At 36.4% G+C, this 20415-nt stretch overlaps 1 protein-coding gene across 2 annotated transcripts in view; it reads left to right on the top strand.

The window, feature by feature from the left end:
- Positions 1-20415, top strand: part of MFSD14B (major facilitator superfamily domain containing 14B) — a 56619-nt gene that overhangs the window by 25649 nt on the left and 10555 nt on the right. Inside the window, exons 1-6 of one of the 2 annotated variants that reach the window (XM_053578030.1) lie at positions 2952-3014; positions 8567-8624; positions 9961-10088; positions 11022-11136; positions 14984-15202; positions 17195-17308. In XM_053578030.1, the coding sequence (XP_053434005.1) occupies positions 8616-8624; positions 9961-10088; positions 11022-11136; positions 14984-15202; positions 17195-17308 (585 nt within the window). In that variant the 5' untranslated portion in view covers positions 2952-3014; positions 8567-8615. Of the gene's footprint in view, positions 1-2951; positions 3015-8566; positions 8625-9960; positions 10089-11021; positions 11137-14983; positions 15203-17194; positions 17309-20415 lie in introns of those variants that run through there. The other variant, XM_053578023.1, reaches the window with a different exon arrangement.

Consider the following 20415-nt stretch of genomic DNA (forward strand, 5'->3'; position numbering starts at 1 on the left):
CTCCTTTCTTTGGCTACTACCCCCCACCCCCACCCCCCCAGCTTTCCTAGGTTACAAAGTTAAGAGTTTTGAAATAGATTCTGATGCAGTCAGTTGCTTGGAATTTGTTGTTGTGGTTCAGGAGTTTTCTCAATATAGGTATATGTAATTCCTTGGTTTGGTAAGAATTCAGATTGAAATGAAGAAAGAATGCCTTACTATATTTAATGCCCTGCCAGAAATTCCAAAACCTCCTTCCAGACGGTTGAAATCCTTGGGCTGTTCTGATGCTCAACCAGGTTGTCAGATCTCTTTTTATTTTAATTGATTTTAAGAGATCCTATGGATGTATCTACTTTCTAATTCCCTGAAGGAGATAATTTTTCTAGGGTTTCTGTGGTACTAGTAGAGCGTGGAATACAGTCTTAGAGGCAGTTGGATTGTTGCTCTACTGCTGCCTCTGCGTTTTCTGAGTAGTTGTGCTGCTTATAGAGATCTGATTACAATGAACATCTAGGTGAGAGGAGTACAGAGTTGTCAGCATTGTTTTGTAGTGCCAGGAAGAGTTGTCGCTTAGTAGATGTGCTCATTCTTTTGGGAAAGGACTACTGAAAACTGGTACTTTGTGAAGGTTGTCCTGATATGTTAAGAGCCTTTGATTTTTTTTTTTTTTTTTTGATTCATTAGGTGCTTAAGTGGTTTTTTTGTTTTCTTTGAAACTTTGTGCTTTCCATTTGCAAACATTTTGTTATTTAATGCCTTAAACAACTGCTTATTATTACACATTGAGAAATTTGCAAATTTGAGTATTTTTTCTTTTTTCTTCTATTAGAATTAAGTTTTCTGTTCTATTCTTGTCATTTTTGTGTTTACCATGGCATTGTATAACATGCAAATTTATCAAAGTGTTATATAATATTAATCAATATCTTTACCCACACCTATGATAGTAAAAAAAATGTAGAACACTTAAGTTTATTTACCTGATTTATGCTAATATTGTAAAGTATTTTACTTCTGTAACATTGAAAATAAAACACACAAGATACATATTCTGTTTTGTAGCAGCATCACTTTTATTTGTATTTACCATTATTTTTGCTCTTTTTTTCATTTTGTATCTCTGACCTTAGTCTGGATTATTTTCCTTCTTACTAGAAGTATGCTTTTTTATACTGGACTTTGTTATAGCTTATACATTAGTGAACTTTTACTGGGAAAAGAAATGTGTATTTGTCTTATTCTTGAAAGACATCTTAGCTGGGTATAGAATTAAAGTTTGTTGGCATTTGTTTTGTTTTTGTCATTACATTGATGATAGCATGTGTGTTGATTCTCTTGTAGCTATTAAGCTATTAGTCTAACTTTGCTCCTTTGAAGGCAGTCTGTATTTTTTCTGGTTGCTTTTAAAAATTTGCCTTTGATTTTCTGCAGTATTAATTTGATTGCAAGTGTGGATTTCTTATATACCTTAGAATTTGTTAGGCTATTTTAATCTCTGCTTTGATGTCTTTCATTGGTTCTGGTACAGCTTGAGCCAGTGGCTCTGAAAGTATCATCTTTGCCCTTTTCTCCTTATAGAACAAATTTTCTTAAACTCGTGTTGGACTTGTCTTGTTAGGTCCTTTGTGTCTCTTATTCTATTTCATATTCTCTTTGTCTCTTCATACTGCATTCTAGATAGTTTCTTTTGGCCTGTGCTATGGTTTGAATGTCTCTTCCAAAACTCCTATTGAAATTTAATTGTCATTGTAATGGTATTAGGGGATGGGACCTTTAAGTGGTGATTAGGCCATGAGGACTTTGCTTTCATGGTTGGAATTAATACTCTTATAAAAGGGCAAGTTTGGCCACCTCCCACTCCCTCTTGCCCTTTCACAACACAGTGACACAGTAAGAAGGCCCTTGCCAGATGTAGGTGACTTGAACTTGAACTTCCAACCTCTGTGAGCCAGTAAATTGCAGGTCCTTATAAGTTACCTGGCTTCAGGTATTCTGTGATAGCACAAAACTGTCTAAGACAGCCTACTTTAGTGGTTAGTAGTTCTCTCTTTAGCTATGTCTAATCTGTTAAACATATCTGGTGACTTCCTAAGTTAATATATTTTTTTCTGCTCTGGATTTTTTGTGTTCTCTTTTAAATATGCTAGGTACTTTTGTACAGTTTCTAGTTCAGAAGTTTCAAACATGTCTTTTATATCTTAGAACATGGTAAGCATATTCATTTTAAAGTCTGTGTTGGGTAATTCCAGAATATGAAGTTGAAGAGGGTGTATTTCTGTGTCTTTTTTGTTTTGTTGTTTAGTGTTTGTTTCTTGCTCATAGTTATCCTTGTGTGTTGGCCATTATATTTTAAAAATGTATTTGTATATGGGGCGGCCCCTGTGGCTCAAAGGAGGAGGTGCCAGCCCCATATACCGGAGATGGCGGTTCAAACCCGGCCCTGGCCAAAAACTGCAAAAAAAAAAAAAAAAATGTATTTGTATAGTTGATTTGAAGCCTAGAATGTAGCCTCTTCCGAAGGGATTTTAGATTTTTTCTGTTAAGCATCTGGAGGTGCTACCAGTTTAGAATCACTGTAATGCAAATTTAAGGCCTGAGGTTTTTAGACTACCTTAGTATCGTGAAACTGGTTTTATATCAGAGTTTGTATAATCCTTCGGAGGTATCCACTTAAAGTTGCTGATAGTTAAAGAAAGTAGCCAATAAATAATTTATTTTTGCTACAGATGTTTTATGGCAAAAGCAGCCTTGAGTGCTGGGCTTACCTTTTTGTGTTCTTGCCTTCTATTTAGATTTTGACTCATTTTGTTCCTTTTTGTGGGTTTAAGATAGTTTTTGTATTTCATTGGTATTTTGTAATTTTTCACTGCAGAATTCATTTTTTTAATGTAGCCTGCCATTAATAGGGGTGGAAACCTTTTCTTTAACCTGCATTTAAATGTGTCTTGATGTTTGTTTGATTTTTGTAGGTTTTACATGAAACATTTCCTCAACACACATTCCTTATAAATGGTCTCATTCAAGGTGTGAAGGTAAGAACAATTTTTGTGTTTATTTTTAGTGAACCAAAGTCAGGAATCTTTAGTAGTTTAACTCTGGAGGTTTAGGTGGGTGGGACATAAGAAAATAATTACTTTTTGTTCTGGAGACTGAAATGTAAAACTTAAAGCTGAGTTACCAAAGTCAGAATAAAATTCAATTTAATGAAGTGAGATCATTATAGAGTGGTCGATTGGCAAAAACAGTGTACTACCTTCATTTTTATTAATGTGTATGCCACAGTTAACGGATTTAATTATTATGTGAACTTTTATCTGCTCTGCCTATCACCATGCTACTGTCTTCTTTTTATTTTATTTTTTAAAATTTCATTTATTTTGGCTTTTTTTTAACTTTTTGTAAACAGACTTTGAGAATAGTTAGTCTATTTGTAAACAGACTTTGAGAACAGTTAGTCTTTTTTGTAAACAGACTTTGAGAATAAGAGAGAAGGAAGCATAAAGATTTAGTTGGATATTTAGTCTTTTAGCCAGGCTGATGCTCTAGCCATGACTTGAGTACTCAACCAGTTGATTTAATTAGCCTTAAATCATTTCAATTTTAATATGATGTACATCAGAAAAACTTTTAAATAGGGGGTTAAAATATAACTGTTACCTTCTTACTTTATAGTGTATGGGTATATGTTCTAATTTGTCCTTGCCACTTTAGGTAATGTCAGTCTGTGCATAATTATACTTTGTACTGGACAACACACTTAAAATTATGCCCTAGTAATTTGGTGAATTCAGCCACAGTAATTTGTTAGATTAACAGCTTAAAGCAAAATTAATTGTGGTGAATATTATTTATTCTTTGCCTCCTCAAAAAGATTTAAGGATACTTATGACATACGCAAAACAGAACAATTTAAATAAAGGTTGAATCTGAAGCTTTTAAATACTTATGAGAGGAAGAGGAATATCTTCAAGAATCTGATGTAAGCTTGAGTATCCATTTATAAGTAGTGTAAGGAAATGCTAAATTAATGGGCAAGAACACTGATAAAGACATAATCTAAGTTTAATCTTTCAGGAGATTCTCAAAGAAGTTACTGTACAAATCTTTTGTCTTGTGGGGAAACTGATAACACTGTTTTAATGTGTTCTGCAAAATAAAACCAACTAAGTCTACACCCTAAAGATAAGCAGCATGCTATGCTTTTACCTATGGTCATCTACAATTTTATTCTAGAAAATAAGACAAAGGATATTTCACTTTGTTCAAGGGTTTGGATAAGTACATAGTGAACTTCAATAACTACTGAACTTCAATTATTGAACTTGTAGGGCTTAAATACTTTAATAATTGGTTATTTCAGGGGTGAGGGTATAAAGATGGAACTCTATAGTAAGATGTAACTAATAGCATGCATATGAGCGCACTAGAATAAACATGGCCTCTGGTTGTGTTAGCTTTAAATCCCTTCTCCGCACCTTATTAACTGTGTTACTTTATTCAAATAATTTAACCTCCCGTTTTCTCTTGAAATAGGAAGATAACTTTCTAATAGAGTTATGAGCATTAAATAAAATAGTATATGTACAGCTATTAGCACAGTGCATTTATGTGCTAATTAATGAACATTACAAAGAAAAATGTTAAAAACAAAACTAAACTATTAGAATGAAATATCGGTAAACATTTTTCTTATCAATTTGAGGAAGGATTTAGTTTTTTTTTTTTTTTTAGAAAAAGAATTTATAAAAGAACAGATTGAATTGGTAATACCAATATTTTAAACTTGGGTAAGTCAAAGTGACCATCAAAACTAAAAGAGAAATTTAAAAATGTTACTTGTAAATATATAACAGAAGAAGGAATACTATTCTTGACATAAAAGTGCTGTTAAAGTAAAAAAAGAAAATGAATAATGTCAAAGAAGATCAAAAAAGGACATAGCTGGCAGCTTATTATAAAAGATGTCAGTATAAAACTAAGTTCATCACTCATAAGCTAAAAAGCCCAGATTGGATGAGGTAATATTTTCATATATCAAATTGGTTTAAAAAGTTCAAATTGGTCAGGGTTTAGTGGCTCATGCCTGTAATCCCAGCACTTTGAGAGGCCAAGATGGACGTTTTAGCCATTATTTCTTTATTCTCTCTGCCCTCTTTCTCTCTTTTTACCTAGGTTTTCACAATGTGTAAGTTGATCTCCTCAATGATGTACTATAGGTCATTTGCTATTGGGATATCAACTGTATGTGTACATATTCTATTACTATAAAGATACTTATTGTTAGGAATTAGTTTACATGATCGTGGGGGCTGGTAAGCCTTAAATTTGTTGGGCAGACCAGTAGGCTGGAAACCTCAACTGCCTAGATTTTGCCTTTATGACCTTCAGCTGATTAGATGAGGCTTGCCTACAGAATTGAGGGTAATTCCATCTACTTAAAGCCAACTATTGTAGATGTTAAACTCATCTACAAAATATAGCAACATCCAGACTACTTTCGATGAAATAACTGCGCCTGTAGTCCCAACTGCTCGGGAGGCTGAGGCAGGAGAATCGCGGAAGCCCAAGAGCTAGAGGTTGCTGTGAGTCCTGTGACATCATGGCACTCTACCGAAGGCGGTAAAGTGAGACTCTGTCTCTACAAAAAAAAAAAAAGGGAAAGAAAGAAATAACCGTATAGTATAGCTTAAGCAACCTGGCACATCACAGAATTTTTGGCTATAATCTGTCAGAAGTGTAACACTGGATCGAGACAGCATGGTTTGACTCCTGGTTAACATCATCAGGTGGCATGACCATAACCATTTTCTTGATTAAGACCAGGTAGTCTGATTGTCTGCTATCTACATTAAAATCTCCTAAAGCTTCAGGGTTGGTAATGAAAAAAGAGTTTTCAGTTTTCTTTAGCATGTTGTTTTTTATACAAAGTTTGACATATTTATCAATGCCCCAAATCATCTAAAACTAAACAGGCCCAGAATGGTGAGGCAGACATCTAAGATTGACTTAGGCCCAGAGTGAGCAGTGTGAAGAGGATGGCTCTAAAGCAGGCATTCTTAATTTTTCATAGGTTCTTGGTCCACAGTAGGCATCTTAGCTTTAACATCATGGGGGCTTAGGAGAGGCAGCTCAGGCTTGGCCAGGAGGATTCTCACAGATTCCCTTACAAGAATTGCTTCTTCCCAGTCTAGACCTGTCAAATCTGATCAAGGAGATGGCCACAATGGACCCTCTGGTCTTCTGCTAGATTGCTTTTCGAGGGACATTTTAATGTAGAGTTTCTTTTTTTTTTTTTTTTTTTGGTTTTTGGCCGGGGCTAGGTTTGAACCCTCCACCTCCGGCATATGGGACCGGCGCCCTACTCTTTGAGCCACAGGCGCCACCCAAAATGTAGAGTTTCTGTAGTCCCAGAAATTGCTACTGATCTGTCTCAACCTGCTTTTTAAATCATGAAGCAGGGCTTAGCACAGTAGTAGCATAATAAGTACACGCAGAAACTATTGACTGTTGATGATGTTAAGAATTCTTAGAGGGAAAAAAAAGATACATTCAGAGTCCCCTCATAGCTGTTCTTTGAAATTAGTAGGTATAGAGTGCTTTCGTACATGTGTGTATGTGTGTGTGTATATATATATATATATATATATAATCCTTTCTTAATTTGGAGAAGAGCAGGAATAAACATCCTTTTTATTCTCTGTAAATAAATAAAGTTGTAATGTATGCTTGAGACATTATAGCTGTATAAATTATAAAATCTATGTGCGTTTGCTTCAGGTAAATATTTTCCATTCTTTGCATACTTTTGAAAGTTTATTGGATAATTGTATTTAATTGAACAATAAGCTTTAATTGCTATTCTGTTAAATTAGACCCTATAAAGCTGTGTCAGAATTTCTGGCCAATTATACCTTCTTAAACACCTAGTAGGAAGCATATTATTTCATTACACTCAAGGTGACTATGATTAAGTATTGGTTAATTTTGCTGTCCACATCATGTTTTATCCAGGTACTTGTTGGGCTGTGGTTGCATGATATGAATATAGTTGAGCCTCGTTCCTTTTGAGGGTTCCATATTTATGAATTCATCTACTCACTTAAGTTTATTTCTAATTTCAAAATCAATATATGATTTTGTGGTCATTCACAGGTATGCTCAGAGTAGGGGAAAAAAATCTCAGTTTCCTGATGTGAACATTTCACTTGTGCTCTATTAAGACCCCATTCTGTTATCCTTAGGAGCAAGTGGTTCTAATATTCACTAATTCAGTCTTCATGGTGACTTTATAGAATGTAATTACTATGAATAATGAGAATTGACTATATTTAAGAGTGGGGCTTTGATGTCAGTCTGGTTTTAATTTGTAAACATTTTGTTTTTGCAAATTCTGCTCTGCAGCTTTTTTACTGGTGAAATATACTTGCTTTATCAGTGAACGTACATAGTGTTCTGGTCAGTCTGTAGCTCTGATAATCTGGCCTGATGAAATGTAGGGCCAGTTTGGGTGTTAAAGAAATAACTCTGCACAGAGGAAAGTATTTGATATCTAGGAAATATGAATTTTCCACAGAGTCAAGTGTTTTAGTAAATTGTATTTTAGTATCTTAATAAAACAGTAGGCTCTCCAGGAAGATATTTTTAAAGTCTTTTTTGGTCACTGAAAATTTAAGATACATTATTTAAAGAGTAGAATAAATAACATTTAAATTATAATGTAGAAGATAATATCTATTTTTCTGTAAACTACATTATTTTAAATATATAAAATATATTTTGGGCTTCTCATATCCTTTTTAAAAAGGCTTTACAAAGGCTTTAAAAAATGGCTTAACATTCCTTATTTTAAGCACTGTATGAAATCTGAAATCAGAACTATCCAAAAACTTTTCCTGGGTTCTTTGTTCTTATAAAGTTTTTGTTACTGTTTTGGTATTGTGGAAGTGTTTATTTCTACTGCCTTGTTCTCTTAAATTTCTTTACATTATTTTATTGACTAGTTTTATACTTCTTAGGTAATCAGATATTTAACACTGAATTTTGAACAAATAGGAAAGGTTGCCTTTTTAAAATTTATAAAGCTGATTGTCACATTTCCTAAATTTCAGCCCTAATTCTGTAGACTTTTAGCTTTTAGTTTAGGAAAATTATTTAATCCTCCATCTATTGTTACTCTTTTGATGCAAGAGCAGACCAAATGTACTTGAAGTCTACTGTGACTCGGGATCTACAAGGTTTGATTCCTAGCCCATGGATAAATTTGTTACTTCAGAAGAGCCCCAAAACTTTTCAGCTTGCCTCCTTTCCATTGTGTCCTCTCACTGCCCCCATCCACAGCCCCTTACTTCAGTTTACCTTCACTTTATAGTGTCTGCTGTCTTGGGTTAACTGATGGCTGATTAGGAATTAGAATCTGTGTGACCTTAGAAACTTCTACAAGTTGACTTCCTCTTAAAAATTCTATTCGAGTCACTAAACAAACTTGAAAGCCTATATTTGCCTGGCCCTGTGATAGGCACCAAGGGTACAGAGATTAAAAGAAACTTCATTCCTCTGATCTTAATCTCAATTTCTAATCCAACAGAGAAGATAGACAACAAGTAATTGTAATGGAGTGCTGAAATAGAAGAGATATGTACCAGGTGGGGAAAGTTTGCTTTGTTCCTTCGTCAGTAGTATGATTTACTCTGCTTAAGTAGCTAAGAGACTAGAGAGAAGAAGAAGTGCTTCTCCCCCAGGCTTGGGAAGAATGACTACCGTTTTTACTGTGTCCATGCGTGGGACACCAAGTCCAAGTGTGGGACGAGCACACAGGTACAGCAAGGGCCTGGGCCCTAGAGAATATGATATGTGCCAGGGCCAGATTTTATAGTGTCCTGTTTATTTATATGCCATGCTAAGTAGCTTGAAAAATGTATCTTGATGGAAATTCAGATACACAAAAGTAAAGACTAATACATTTAGCACCCATGTACTCATCACCTGTTTCGTTATTTATCAACATTTTTCTACTCTTGTCCACTCCCTCTTTCCGTAGATTGATATGAAAGTGGCTAGCCAGCAGGGTGACTGGCAAATAGTAGGGCAGGTAGTGAATTTGCTTCTGCATGGTGTTATACAGAGGAGGCTAAAGAAAAGTATACAGATTTTAAGAAAAGAAAAAACCATAGTAAATTTGTAATACTCAAGTCACATTTGACTTCTACAATTATAGGAGATGCTTAGTGTGACTTGTATTCATCTTTTGTTAATATCAGTATGTGTTGAGTATTACAATTTTAATAGAGTTTTTCCTTCCTTAAAATGTATATACTTTTTTTTTTTTTGCACCCTCTGTATATATCAGACTGCCCCTTAACCTCACCTCTGCTTTTGTTTCAAATACACAAAAGTAAAGACTGAGTTGAATTATCTCCTTCATCCTAAACTCATCAGGCAGAAAACCTTTATTTTGATTGGCAGAGAATCAATCTTCTTTTTTTTTTTCAGCATTTAGCATTTGCATACTCATCCTTTTTATTTCTGTGAGGCCCCCAGAGGGTATATGAAGTATATTCATTTGGGTGTCCCCATTACAACAGTTAATGCAGAGCCTTGTGCAGAATACAGAAGCCATATTTATTTCTTAAAACGATTTAAGTCTCTGACTTCTTCCCATATGTGTGGCATTACCTTTGTCTTAAAAGGCAAACATGGGGGTGGGGGAGCATATGTGTATTTATTTATTTATTTCATGTTATATCTTTTTTCTGATTTCTTCTAGAAAGCAAGCTCCTTTATCCTTGTCTTCTTTTTCTAATAGCACATTTAAAATTTTATTAGACTTTTTTTTTTTTAATAGCTTGTATTTAGTGTTCCATTTATTCTATTTTGGGGACAAAAAAATGAATTAGAGCTAAATCATTTAGAAAATAAGAGTTACAAGTAATTGAGAGATCAAATTATAAATCTCAGCATTGCTTCTGTTTTCTTCTCCAGGGCCTGCTCTCTTTTCTGAGTGCCCCGCTCATAGGTGCTCTGTCTGATGTGTGGGGGAGGAAGCCCTTTCTCCTTGTCACTGTCTTCTTTACCTGCTTTCCAATCCCACTGATGAGGATCAGCCCATGGTGAGTGGATTGGCCCTTCACTTCATGACTGTTTGTTTTTGAGTCATGTCTAAATCATACTTTCATCTGCAGAGCACCTAACCAAAGCAGTTGGTTGTACCTATGTTTTCCTTTGCTCTCTTTGGTAATACTGAAAGCCAGTTTGGGCGGTTGCCATCATGTTCATTTTAAAAATGGGGAAATATGGGCTCGGCGCCCGTGGCTTAAGCGGCTAAGGCTAAGGTGTCAGCCACATATACCTGAGCTGGTGGGTTTGAATCCAGCCCAGGCCCACCAAACAACAATGACGGCTGCAACCAAAAAATAGCTGGGCATTGTGGCAGGCGCCTATAGTCCCAGCTACTTGGGAGATGGAGGCAGGAGAATCGCTTGACCCAGGAGTTAGAGGTTGCTGTGAGCTGTAATGCCACGGCACTCTACCCAGAGTGACAGCTTGAGGCTCTGCCTCAAAAAAAAAAGGAGCGGGGTGGGGGTTGGGGAATATAAGATATTACAGAATTAGGTCTAGGATAAGCTATTTGGGTAAAGAAATAGATGATGCCTAAAAGGGTACCTGTTGTTGCCATGATCAGTTATAGGAATTCAGTCCTGGAGGTGGGCTCATCACTGTGGTTCAGTTGACTTTGCAAAGATGTTATTTTTATCAGCTCATTATTTGGGGCACTGACATATTTTCATATTTTTCCTCTTCTGCTCTTTTGTTTTATAGACTACATGTACTAATCCCCTTTAAACAATTACAAAATTAGTATCTATTTCTTCCTCCTTGTCTTAATTTTAATTTTTCTGTCTTTCAGTATACTCACACACGTACGTGTTTATTTGTTTATTTCTTGGTTTATAATCTTTACAGTATATATTTGGCTTGCTTGTTTCTTGTTATAAAAGTGTACATACACTTCTTTCCTGGTAATTAAACTAATCTTTTTATAGGTGGTATTTTGCGATGATTTCTGTGTCTGGAGTCTTCTCAGTCACGTTCTCTGTGATATTTGCCTATGTAGCTGATGTCACTCAAGAGCACGAGCGAAGTACTGCTTATGGATGGGTAAGATAATAGGCTATATATTTTTTTAACTAGAACAATAATATTCTATTAAAAATTTACCAGAAAATAAGATTTAAAGTGGTAAATCTTTATTGATATAAGAGAAAATCTAAAGTAAGTGAAAGAGAAAAAGGCTCTTACAAAAAGTTAATAATGGCAAGATAGAAATTGCTAGTGATTTATTCTTTGGTTTTAGCATTGGAAGATTGGCAGGAATATGTGAATTATAAGTTGCAAAATTTTTTAAATATTGGTTTGATTTGTTTCTTGTTATCTAGTCTCTTGAGAAACCTAAATAGTCAACAGGTGCTAAGATCAGAAGTGTGTGTACTGCATTCTAATTGGAAAGATGCTGGAACCTCAGCAATATTAATGCGTTATAACTTCATTGGTGGTCGTGTAGGGCACCCATTTGGGAAATATGCTGTGGAAAAAGGGCTATGTTCATTCATTCAGCAAACACATAGTTGTTGAATAGATAACAAATGTTATTGGAGGCTGTGTGTGGTGGCTCAAACCTGTAATCTTAGCACTTCGGGAGGCCAAGGTGGGAGAATTGTCTGAGGCTAATAATTCAAAAACAGCCTGAGCAAAAGTGAGACTATGTCTCTACAAAAAATAGAAGAACTACCCAGGTGTAGTGGTCCATGCCTGTAGTCTCAGCTATTCAAGAGTCTGAGGCAGGAGGATCTCTTGAATTCAGGAGTTTGAGGTTGCAATGAGCTACAATGACACCACTGCGTTGTAGCCCCAGCAACAGAGTGAGACTGAAAGGTTCCTGAGCCAAGGATAAAATCATGCCGAGATGCGAGACGAAAGGAAAATGGAGATCCAATTCATGCAGTTAAAGTGGCCTTCATTCCACCTAGAGTACAGGTGTGGTGAGATTCCTGACCAGGGAGAAATCCACCCGTGGGCTGTGGTGGACAGGGATTTAAAGGGTTAGGGCAGTCAAGATTGATGGCGTTCCTATTTCCTGGGAGGGACATCAGTCTGACCCTTTCTGGGTGGGCCATGAAACTGACTCTGTCTGGGCGGGGCAAGTTTATTTGGGCAGGTACACCTGATCTATCAGAGACCTGGTCTCAAAAAGTTATAGGAGAATTTTGTTTGCAATTTGATGTTAAACTAACTTTATAATTTTCCTAGGCATGATAGTGATAGTGTGGTTAAGCAGGAAAGGAGAGACCAGTTAGAAGATGACAGCTGAAGCATTTTGGATCAGAGTGTTACCACTGCAAGTTATTTTAAAATGGCTCAGGGGAAAAGAGAGCATGTGGGTACTCCAGTGTGGTCATGTGTTTGTGCCTAAACCTGTAACACATGTGACCTTCTCCCAGCTTTCTCTGTGTTTGTTAATGTTCACAATAAGAAGGTAAAAAGTGAAAGATGGTCTGGCTGGATTGTGGGGAATAGATTGTTTTGGTTTTTGGGTTTTTGGAAACACAGTCTCACTCTGTTGCCCTGGATAGAGTGCCGTGGTCTTATAGCTCACAGCAACCTCAAACTTTTGGTCTTAAGTGATCCTCTTGCTTCAACCTCCCAAGTAGCTGGGACTACAGGCGTACACCACCACACTCAGCTAGTTAATTTCAATTTTTCATAGAGACAGGGTCTTACTCTTTCTCAGGCTGGTCTCCAACTCCTGAGCTCAGGCAATCCACCTACCTTGGTCCCCTAGAGTGCTAGGATTATAGGTATGAGCCACTGCGCCTGGCCTTGTGAGGAATAGGTTGGAGGGGAATTGAATGCCAGAAACCTAGGTTATTCCTCGCATTTCCCCCGAGTCTTACTATTTCTTTTAAATCCCACTCCTTATAATCTTTAAGAAAAGATTTCAGAGAAGGAGTTCTAACTAGAGGTGACTGTGACGAATTACCCTCTCTAACTTAGCTCCTCCTTGTAGTATGGCAGTTAGGATTAATGCCTGCTCATAGGGGCATTGAGAGAAGTCAGTAAGTATGCGCATCTAGGCTGAGGCAGTGTTTAGCTGAAATGTGCTCCCAATCAGTGTCTGCGACTCAGCATGTAAGGCTTGCTGGATTTGTCACTGGACCTGGGGTCTTGGCCAGGGACTACCTTTACATTTGTCCCTAAATGCCAGATATTAAGATGACAGAATTAAAAGGAGCAGCTTGCAGTTTATCTTACACGTAAAGGAGAATTTATTGTCAATTAATTATAGGCAAGTTCAAAGGATCATTCTGGGACCCACTGAAGAACAATATATAAAATATGTACCTTCCTTACTGAAAATCTGAAGATGCTGTGGCATTGTGTCCATAGTATCTGAGGATTCTGCAGTAGTGCTTTCATAGCACCTGAGGCTACTACAACAATGCCTCTACACCTGAGGATGCTGCAGCAATGCTCCCACAGTACCTGAGGATGCCATCATCATGTTCCTGTAGCACCCTAGGAGAGTGTAGGAATTCTCCTGTAACTTATTTCACAGTGCAGTTATGTGGTTGTCTTGATCTTCTCAAATAAAGTGGGAAAACCTAAAGGGCAGGAGTTTCATCATCTTTATCTGGTTCTTAGTAGGTATTCAGTAAATATTGAGTGGAAGAATTCCTATTCCCCAAATTAGAATTCTCTATACCCGGGCGGCGCCTGTGGCTCAGTCGGTAAGGTGCCGGCCCCATATACCGAGGGTGGCGGATTCAAACCAGGCCCCGGCTGAACTGCAAGCAAAAAATAGCTGAGCGTTGTGGCGGGCGCCTGTAGTCCCAGCTACTGGGGAGGCTGAGACAAGAGAATCGCTTAAGCCCAGGAGTTGGAGGTTGCTGTGAGCGGTGTGATGCCATGGCACTCTACTGAGGGCCATAAAGTGAGACTCTGTCTCTACAAAAAAAAAAAAAAAAAAAAAAGAATTCTCTATACCCTTTTTAATCTGTCTAGGAATTTTTTTTTACTTGTATTTTTAGTATAATACTAATTTCAGATATATTTTTATATTCTTTTGGGGGATGATGGATGAAAAAGACTGTCATTAGCTTTCTAGGAATCCTAATAATTACAATAACAGGTAATGATTTCTGTGGTTTCTAAAAAAATCCATTTGAAGTTTAAATAGCTAACTTACAGATATGCTTTTGACACTCAGTCTGGTTATAATTTGAAGACTGCCCATTAAACTTCTAAACATTCAGATGCCTTTGTAAAATAAAGTGGGTATTCTCCATCCTCATAGGAGTGCAGAGTGAAGAGGCTCAGTGTGACTTTAGGTTGCAACTGCAGTCAGCCAGCTCTGTGGTTTTTGTAGTGGGCAGAGGTCAGGTGGTGACAGGAATCTACAGCTCTCTATCAATAAAGCTCCCATGTCTCCTTCAATAGGCTATTCCCCACCTCCTTCAGTGTAATGAAATGGCCACTGATAAAATGGTGATATAATGATAAAATGGTGAAATAATGCACTGTTTTTTAGAAGATGAAACCAAGTAATGGTTCCCTGACTAATTTGTAGATTTTTCTCATAACCGCTCTAGAAATCTTTTTTTTCATACCCTTCACATTCCCATTCTCCAATTAAAGAAGACGAAAGAGTGAATGTTTTATTTGTGAGGAAGGTTTTCACAACTTTTATTTCTAAAAAGATCATTGTTTTTTACTCTTGTAGCTTGGCTGGGGGTGGGTATCTCCATTTAGTTAATAGTTGGTGAACAAATTTTTAAAATTACTTTAATTCTCTTTCATTCTTAAAAGTTGTCCATAACATATTCCTTTTGTTTTGTTTAAAGCCAGGGAAAATGGCTATAGGTGTGCACCTGTCTGCTCCTAGGCAAGTGTGCACTTTTCCACAGGAGTTAACCTATAGGACCCTGGGTGAGAGTGTGCTTTCTTGTAGGTCTCAGCCACCTTTGCAGCTAGTCTGGTCAGCAGCCCAGCCATTGGAGCATACCTTTCTGCAAGTTATGGAGACAGCCTGGTTGTGTTAGTGGCCACAGTGGTGGCTCTTTTAGACATCTGCTTCATCTTAGTGGCTGTTCCAGAATCTCTGCCTGAGAAAATGAGACCGGTTTCCTGGGGAGCTCAGATTTCTTGGAAACAAGCAGACCCTTTTGCGGTAAGTAAAAACATGAAAGTATTACTTTTGTAAATGTCTTTCTGAGCCAAGCAAATCAAAGAATGTATGTGTAGCCTCAAGAATCCCAGCAGTGGTTGATCCATTTCTAATTCCCTTAAAAAAAAAAAGAGAGAAGAATTAATTACAAGTAAGAGACTAAAGGTAGTCTGTGAACCAAGAAATATATATATAATTGGTTCTTAAAATTAATCATGTCATGAGGGAAGAAAGAAAAAATGTCCAATTAATTCCTGATGAAAGTTTGGGAAGGAAGTTTCTCTTTCACATGGTTGTTTTCATCCTTTTTTAACAAAATAAATGAAGGTGGTTATTTGATGTGGCCATTTACATTGACTCTGATTCAAAATGGTAAAAGCATTTGGTCTTACTGAAAGAGTTATTTTCAAAGTTGTTAATATACCTGGGCTCTGACCAGAGACTTTGAAGTTGTGTTTGTTGAGGGAATAGATTTTCTATGATTTATTATTATTATTTTTTATTTTTTGGCATGGGTGGGTATGTGTCAACACTAACAACTAGAAAAAAAGTATCTTATCTCTCACTTTCCTCCTGCTTTATCTTTGGTTTGGAATTGTTTTTGAAAAAGATAAGTGCAGGAAAAAAGAACCAGAGATATGATGATTTTTGCTTTTTTTCCCTCCCTAAGTTTACCTTTTAGGAAAAATACGTATAAGAAGAAAATGAATTCTTCAGAAACTCTTATCTAAAATAACCCCTCAGGACATGACCTGAGGACACTGCCTGTTCTGTTTATGCCACAATGTCAGACAGCAAAAGAAGTATTTAGAGAAGGAAGCCAGGAGTGGACTGGGGAGCCAGCTGTTAGGCTTCCCAGCTTCTTGTCATGCAGTGATGGAGTTATACATGGAAGCTCCTCTCTGAAGTGCAACTACTGTGGCTTACTTTTCAGGGAAGTTGTGAGAATTATAGTTAATGTGTGTAAATTAACTAGTCTACTGTCTGATATGCAGCAATGTTTCAACAGACATTGGCTTGTATATACTATTAAGTATGTCAGAGTTATGACCTACAAGCTCTAGCCTTTTCCACTACTTTGGTAACAGTGCGCCTTTTGGTTCTATGCCAACAATTCTATGTATATAAGGATTTTTAAAAATTTATTTCAAAATATGAAGCAGTTACAAATGTTTCTGTTACATGGGTATCTCTTTTAATGCTTAAGTCAGGGCTTTTAGTGTGCCCATCACCTGAATAGTGTTCATTTTACCGGATAGGTGAAGCTCTTACCCCTCCCTTCTTGATTTCCAATGACCTTTATATATCTTTGTGCCCATGTGTACCCACCGATTAGCTCCCAATAACTAGAGGGCAGATGTGGTGTCTGCTTTTTTTATTTCTGACATACTTCACTTTGGCCGATGGTCTCCAGTTTCATCCAAGTTGCTGCAAAAGACATTTTTTCATTCCTTCTTAATATAAGAAGGATTCTTCAACAAGGGTGTAGCATTCAAAAAATTCTTACCAATCTGATCCCATGGCTGGAGTATGCTTATTTGTCTACCAGGTTGACAAGAAAATTGAATATTAACATTTGAATAGTGAAGTGAATTTATGTATAATGAAAACCCTGTACTGACTATGGCTTTAAAGTCATAATAAAGTTGTATTATGAATTAAGAGAGAGAAACAATTATCTTAAAGATTCTGTGGGAATGTATTTTCAGGGTCTATTCATAGGAAGTTCAAGATCTGTTTAGGGATATGAAGCAGTGTTGTTAACAAAGATGAACAAAGGTTTTTTAAAGAGCCATAATATTTGAAATTCATACCTCTGAAATTGGGACTTGTAAGTTCTACAAAGACAGGTGGTTTAATATTAAGGTTCATTTCCTCTATTAGACTTTTGTTGTTCATCTTAATAGGTCAAGATAGTGACTCCAATATTCCAGAACATTGGTGACATTAGTGTCTATTGGCTTTTTTATATGTTTTCTTTTTACTTTTCCCCAGTCACTGAAAAAAGTTGGAAAAGATTCTACTGTCTTATTAATCTGCATCACCGTATTTCTTTCATACCTTCCTGAAGCGGGACAGTATTCAAGTTTTTTTCTCTATCTCAGGCAGGTGAGTGCCTAGTAGCCTTTGGATATGAGGAAAATCAAAGATTGGGGTCTGTCTAAAAATATTTCGGGAAAATACTGTAGAGAAAAAAAAAACCATGAACTTCTAGTTATAAATGTAGGTACTGACATATAACTAGTAAATAGGGCATCATTAATGCAGTGATGATTTAAAATATAGTTAAATATTTACTATCCATAATAAATTTTTTTCTTGAGAATTATTTAGAGAGAATTAGCAGAGGCAGAATTAACCACAATATTTTTTGAAAGACTTTTGTTTTTTTAGAACGGTTTGAGGTTCATAGCAAAATTGAGAATGAGTAAGTAAGTAAACTAAGTTTCCTTCTCATGTATATGCTTCCTGCCCCCACTTATCCCCTTTCCTGGTACAGGAACAGCCTCCTCCAAGATCAACATCCTTCACTTGAGTGGTGTATTGTTACAGTTGATGAACCTGCATGGACACATTAGTATCACCCAAAGTCTGCAGTTTATATTAAGGTTCATGCTTGTGTAGGGTTTGGACAAAGGTGTAAGGATGTGATGACATATATCTCTTGTTACAGTAATCATAGTGAATATTTTCACTGCCCTATAAATCCCTTCTGCTCTGCCTATTCGTCCCTTCTCTCACCCTGATCTCTTTACTATCTCTATAGTTTTGCCCTTTCCTTACACTATGTAGCCTTTTGAGATTGGCTTCTTTCAGTTAATGTGCATTTAAGGTTCTTTCATGTCTTTTATAGCTTGACAACTCATTTTTTAAATTATTTATTTATGTATTTATTTATTTTTGAGACAGAGTCTTAAGCTGTCACCCTGGGTAGAGTACCATGGTGTCATAAGCTCCAGCTCTTGGGCTCAAGTGATCCTCTTGCCTCAGTTTTTCTATTTTTAGTAGAGGGGTCTCGTTTTTTGCTCAGGCTGGTCTCAAACTCACGAGCTCAAGCACTCCACCTGCCTTGGCCTCCCAGAGGGCTAGGATTACAGGTGTGAGCCACCGCGCCCAGCTGATAACACATTTCTTTTTAGCAGTTGTTTGGATGTACCACAGTTTATTCATTCACCTACATGTTTTCACTCTCCTCTGATTTTTTTTCTGTTTAAAATTCTATATAACTCTTTTGTCCCTCAAGATAAGTAATTGATTTGAGACAATTTAAGAACAAATCCCAAAACTTCTCTTTTCCAACTGTTCTTCAGGACTGTTTGATTGGTCAGACCTAAGCTGCCTTTCCATTGCATTCTGTCCTGGTTTTTTTCATTGGAAGGAAGGTCTTTTCCTAATGATTTATTCCACTTTCATAGTAGGCCTCTTCCTAAGATGAGTTTCTCTGTTTTTGAAAAGTTTAAAAATGAAACTTTTATATTCTCCATTCTGATAGTGTTCCCTGAGAATATGAGAACTAATATTTTATATGGTAGCATATAAACAAAGCTTTTTTTCAAGCATTTCTATTTCTGTGTTTGCTTATGGTGGATGCATGCTTAGAGGCAAGCTTAGTGAGATAGTATTTGTTTTGTGGACAAAATTATACATGCTTGTATAATTAATGTATAGTAAATTAAATATGCATTTAATATAGAAAATAGTGTAGGAAAATGGGTAAGTCCAAGGAAGAAAGGAAAAAAAAAGTCATCTCTTTACACAGATAATAAACAACTATGACTATTTTTTCTTTTAGTTTTTTCCTACTTGTACATATCATTACCATCACCAGTTACAATAAATCAGAATCGTTCTATATTATTTTGTATTTGTGCTTCCTTTTAAGAGTGTCTAACACGGAAATTTTAGTTAAAATTGCATTTGATGTTCAAATGTCATATATTTGAGAAATAACTTGTATTTAGGATATGTATAGAACTCATTATAATAAAAGACGATAATATTTGATAATGATAAAAAGACAATCCAATTGGGAAAACAGAGAATTTTGAATAGATTAATTTTCAAGCACACAAAAGGAAAATATATAAAAGACCAATGAAAAGATGAGTAACATTATTTATCAAGGAAATGCAAATCAAATCAATAGTGAGTTACCACTTTAGGATGGCTTTAATCAGAAAGACAAGGATGTGGAGAAATCAGAGCTGTCATAAATGGTGGGAGGATGTAAAGTGGTGCTGCCACTGTGGAAAAGAGCGTGGCGATTTCTCAGAATGTTCAACAGTAGAGTTACCATATGAACTAGTAAATCTCCTAGGTATAGACCGTGAGAAATGTAAAAAACATCTAACGTAGAAACTTGTACTCAAATCATTATTCATAATGGTCAAAAAGTGAAACAACCCAATTATCCATGAACTGATGAATAGATTAATGAATGTGGTATATCCGCACAATAGAATGTTATTATTCAGTAGTAAAAAATTAGTAAAGTACTGATGTGTGTATAACATGGGTCAACCTCAAAAACATGAAAGGACCACATACTGTATTACTTAGTTTATATGAAATGCTCCAGGATAGGTAAATTCTTGGAGATAGGAAGTGGATAGGTTAGGCTGGAAGTGCAGCATTCTTTCATGGGTACCATGTTTCTTTGAAGCGTGATGAAAATATGATATTGATTGTGGTGATTGTTGCCCAAGTCTGTGAATACACTAAAACCATTAATTTGACCACTTCCAGTAGGTGAATTGTATGGCATTTAAATTTTATCTCAAGAAAGCTGTTTTTTATGTATGTGTATATATATGTGTTTGCAAATGGGGGGATGTGTGTGTGTGTATTTACAAATACAGGCTGAGAACCCCAAATCTTTTGTGAGGTTCCACTTTTTAAAATGGCATTCGATTAGATAGTAATGAAATATTGTTAATGTCAGCGGCGCTGGATTAGGTTCTTCTAGGCCTAGCTCTTTCATTAACTAGTTGTGTGTCTGGAAGCAGAATACTCATTTATGAAATGAAAAGAATGTATAGGCTCAGCACCTGTAGCTCAGTGGCTAGGGCACCAGCGATATACACCAGAGCTGGCAGGTTCGAATCCAGCCCAGGCCAGCCAAAGAACCATGACAACTACAACCAAAAAACAAAAATAGCTGGGCGTTGTGGCGGGTGTCTGTAATCCCAGCTACTTAGGGAGCTGAAGCAAGAGAA

This window comes from Nycticebus coucang, chromosome 2 (assembly GCF_027406575.1).
Source record: "Nycticebus coucang isolate mNycCou1 chromosome 2, mNycCou1.pri, whole genome shotgun sequence".
Classification (NCBI taxonomy): Eukaryota; Metazoa; Chordata; class Mammalia; order Primates; family Lorisidae; genus Nycticebus; species Nycticebus coucang.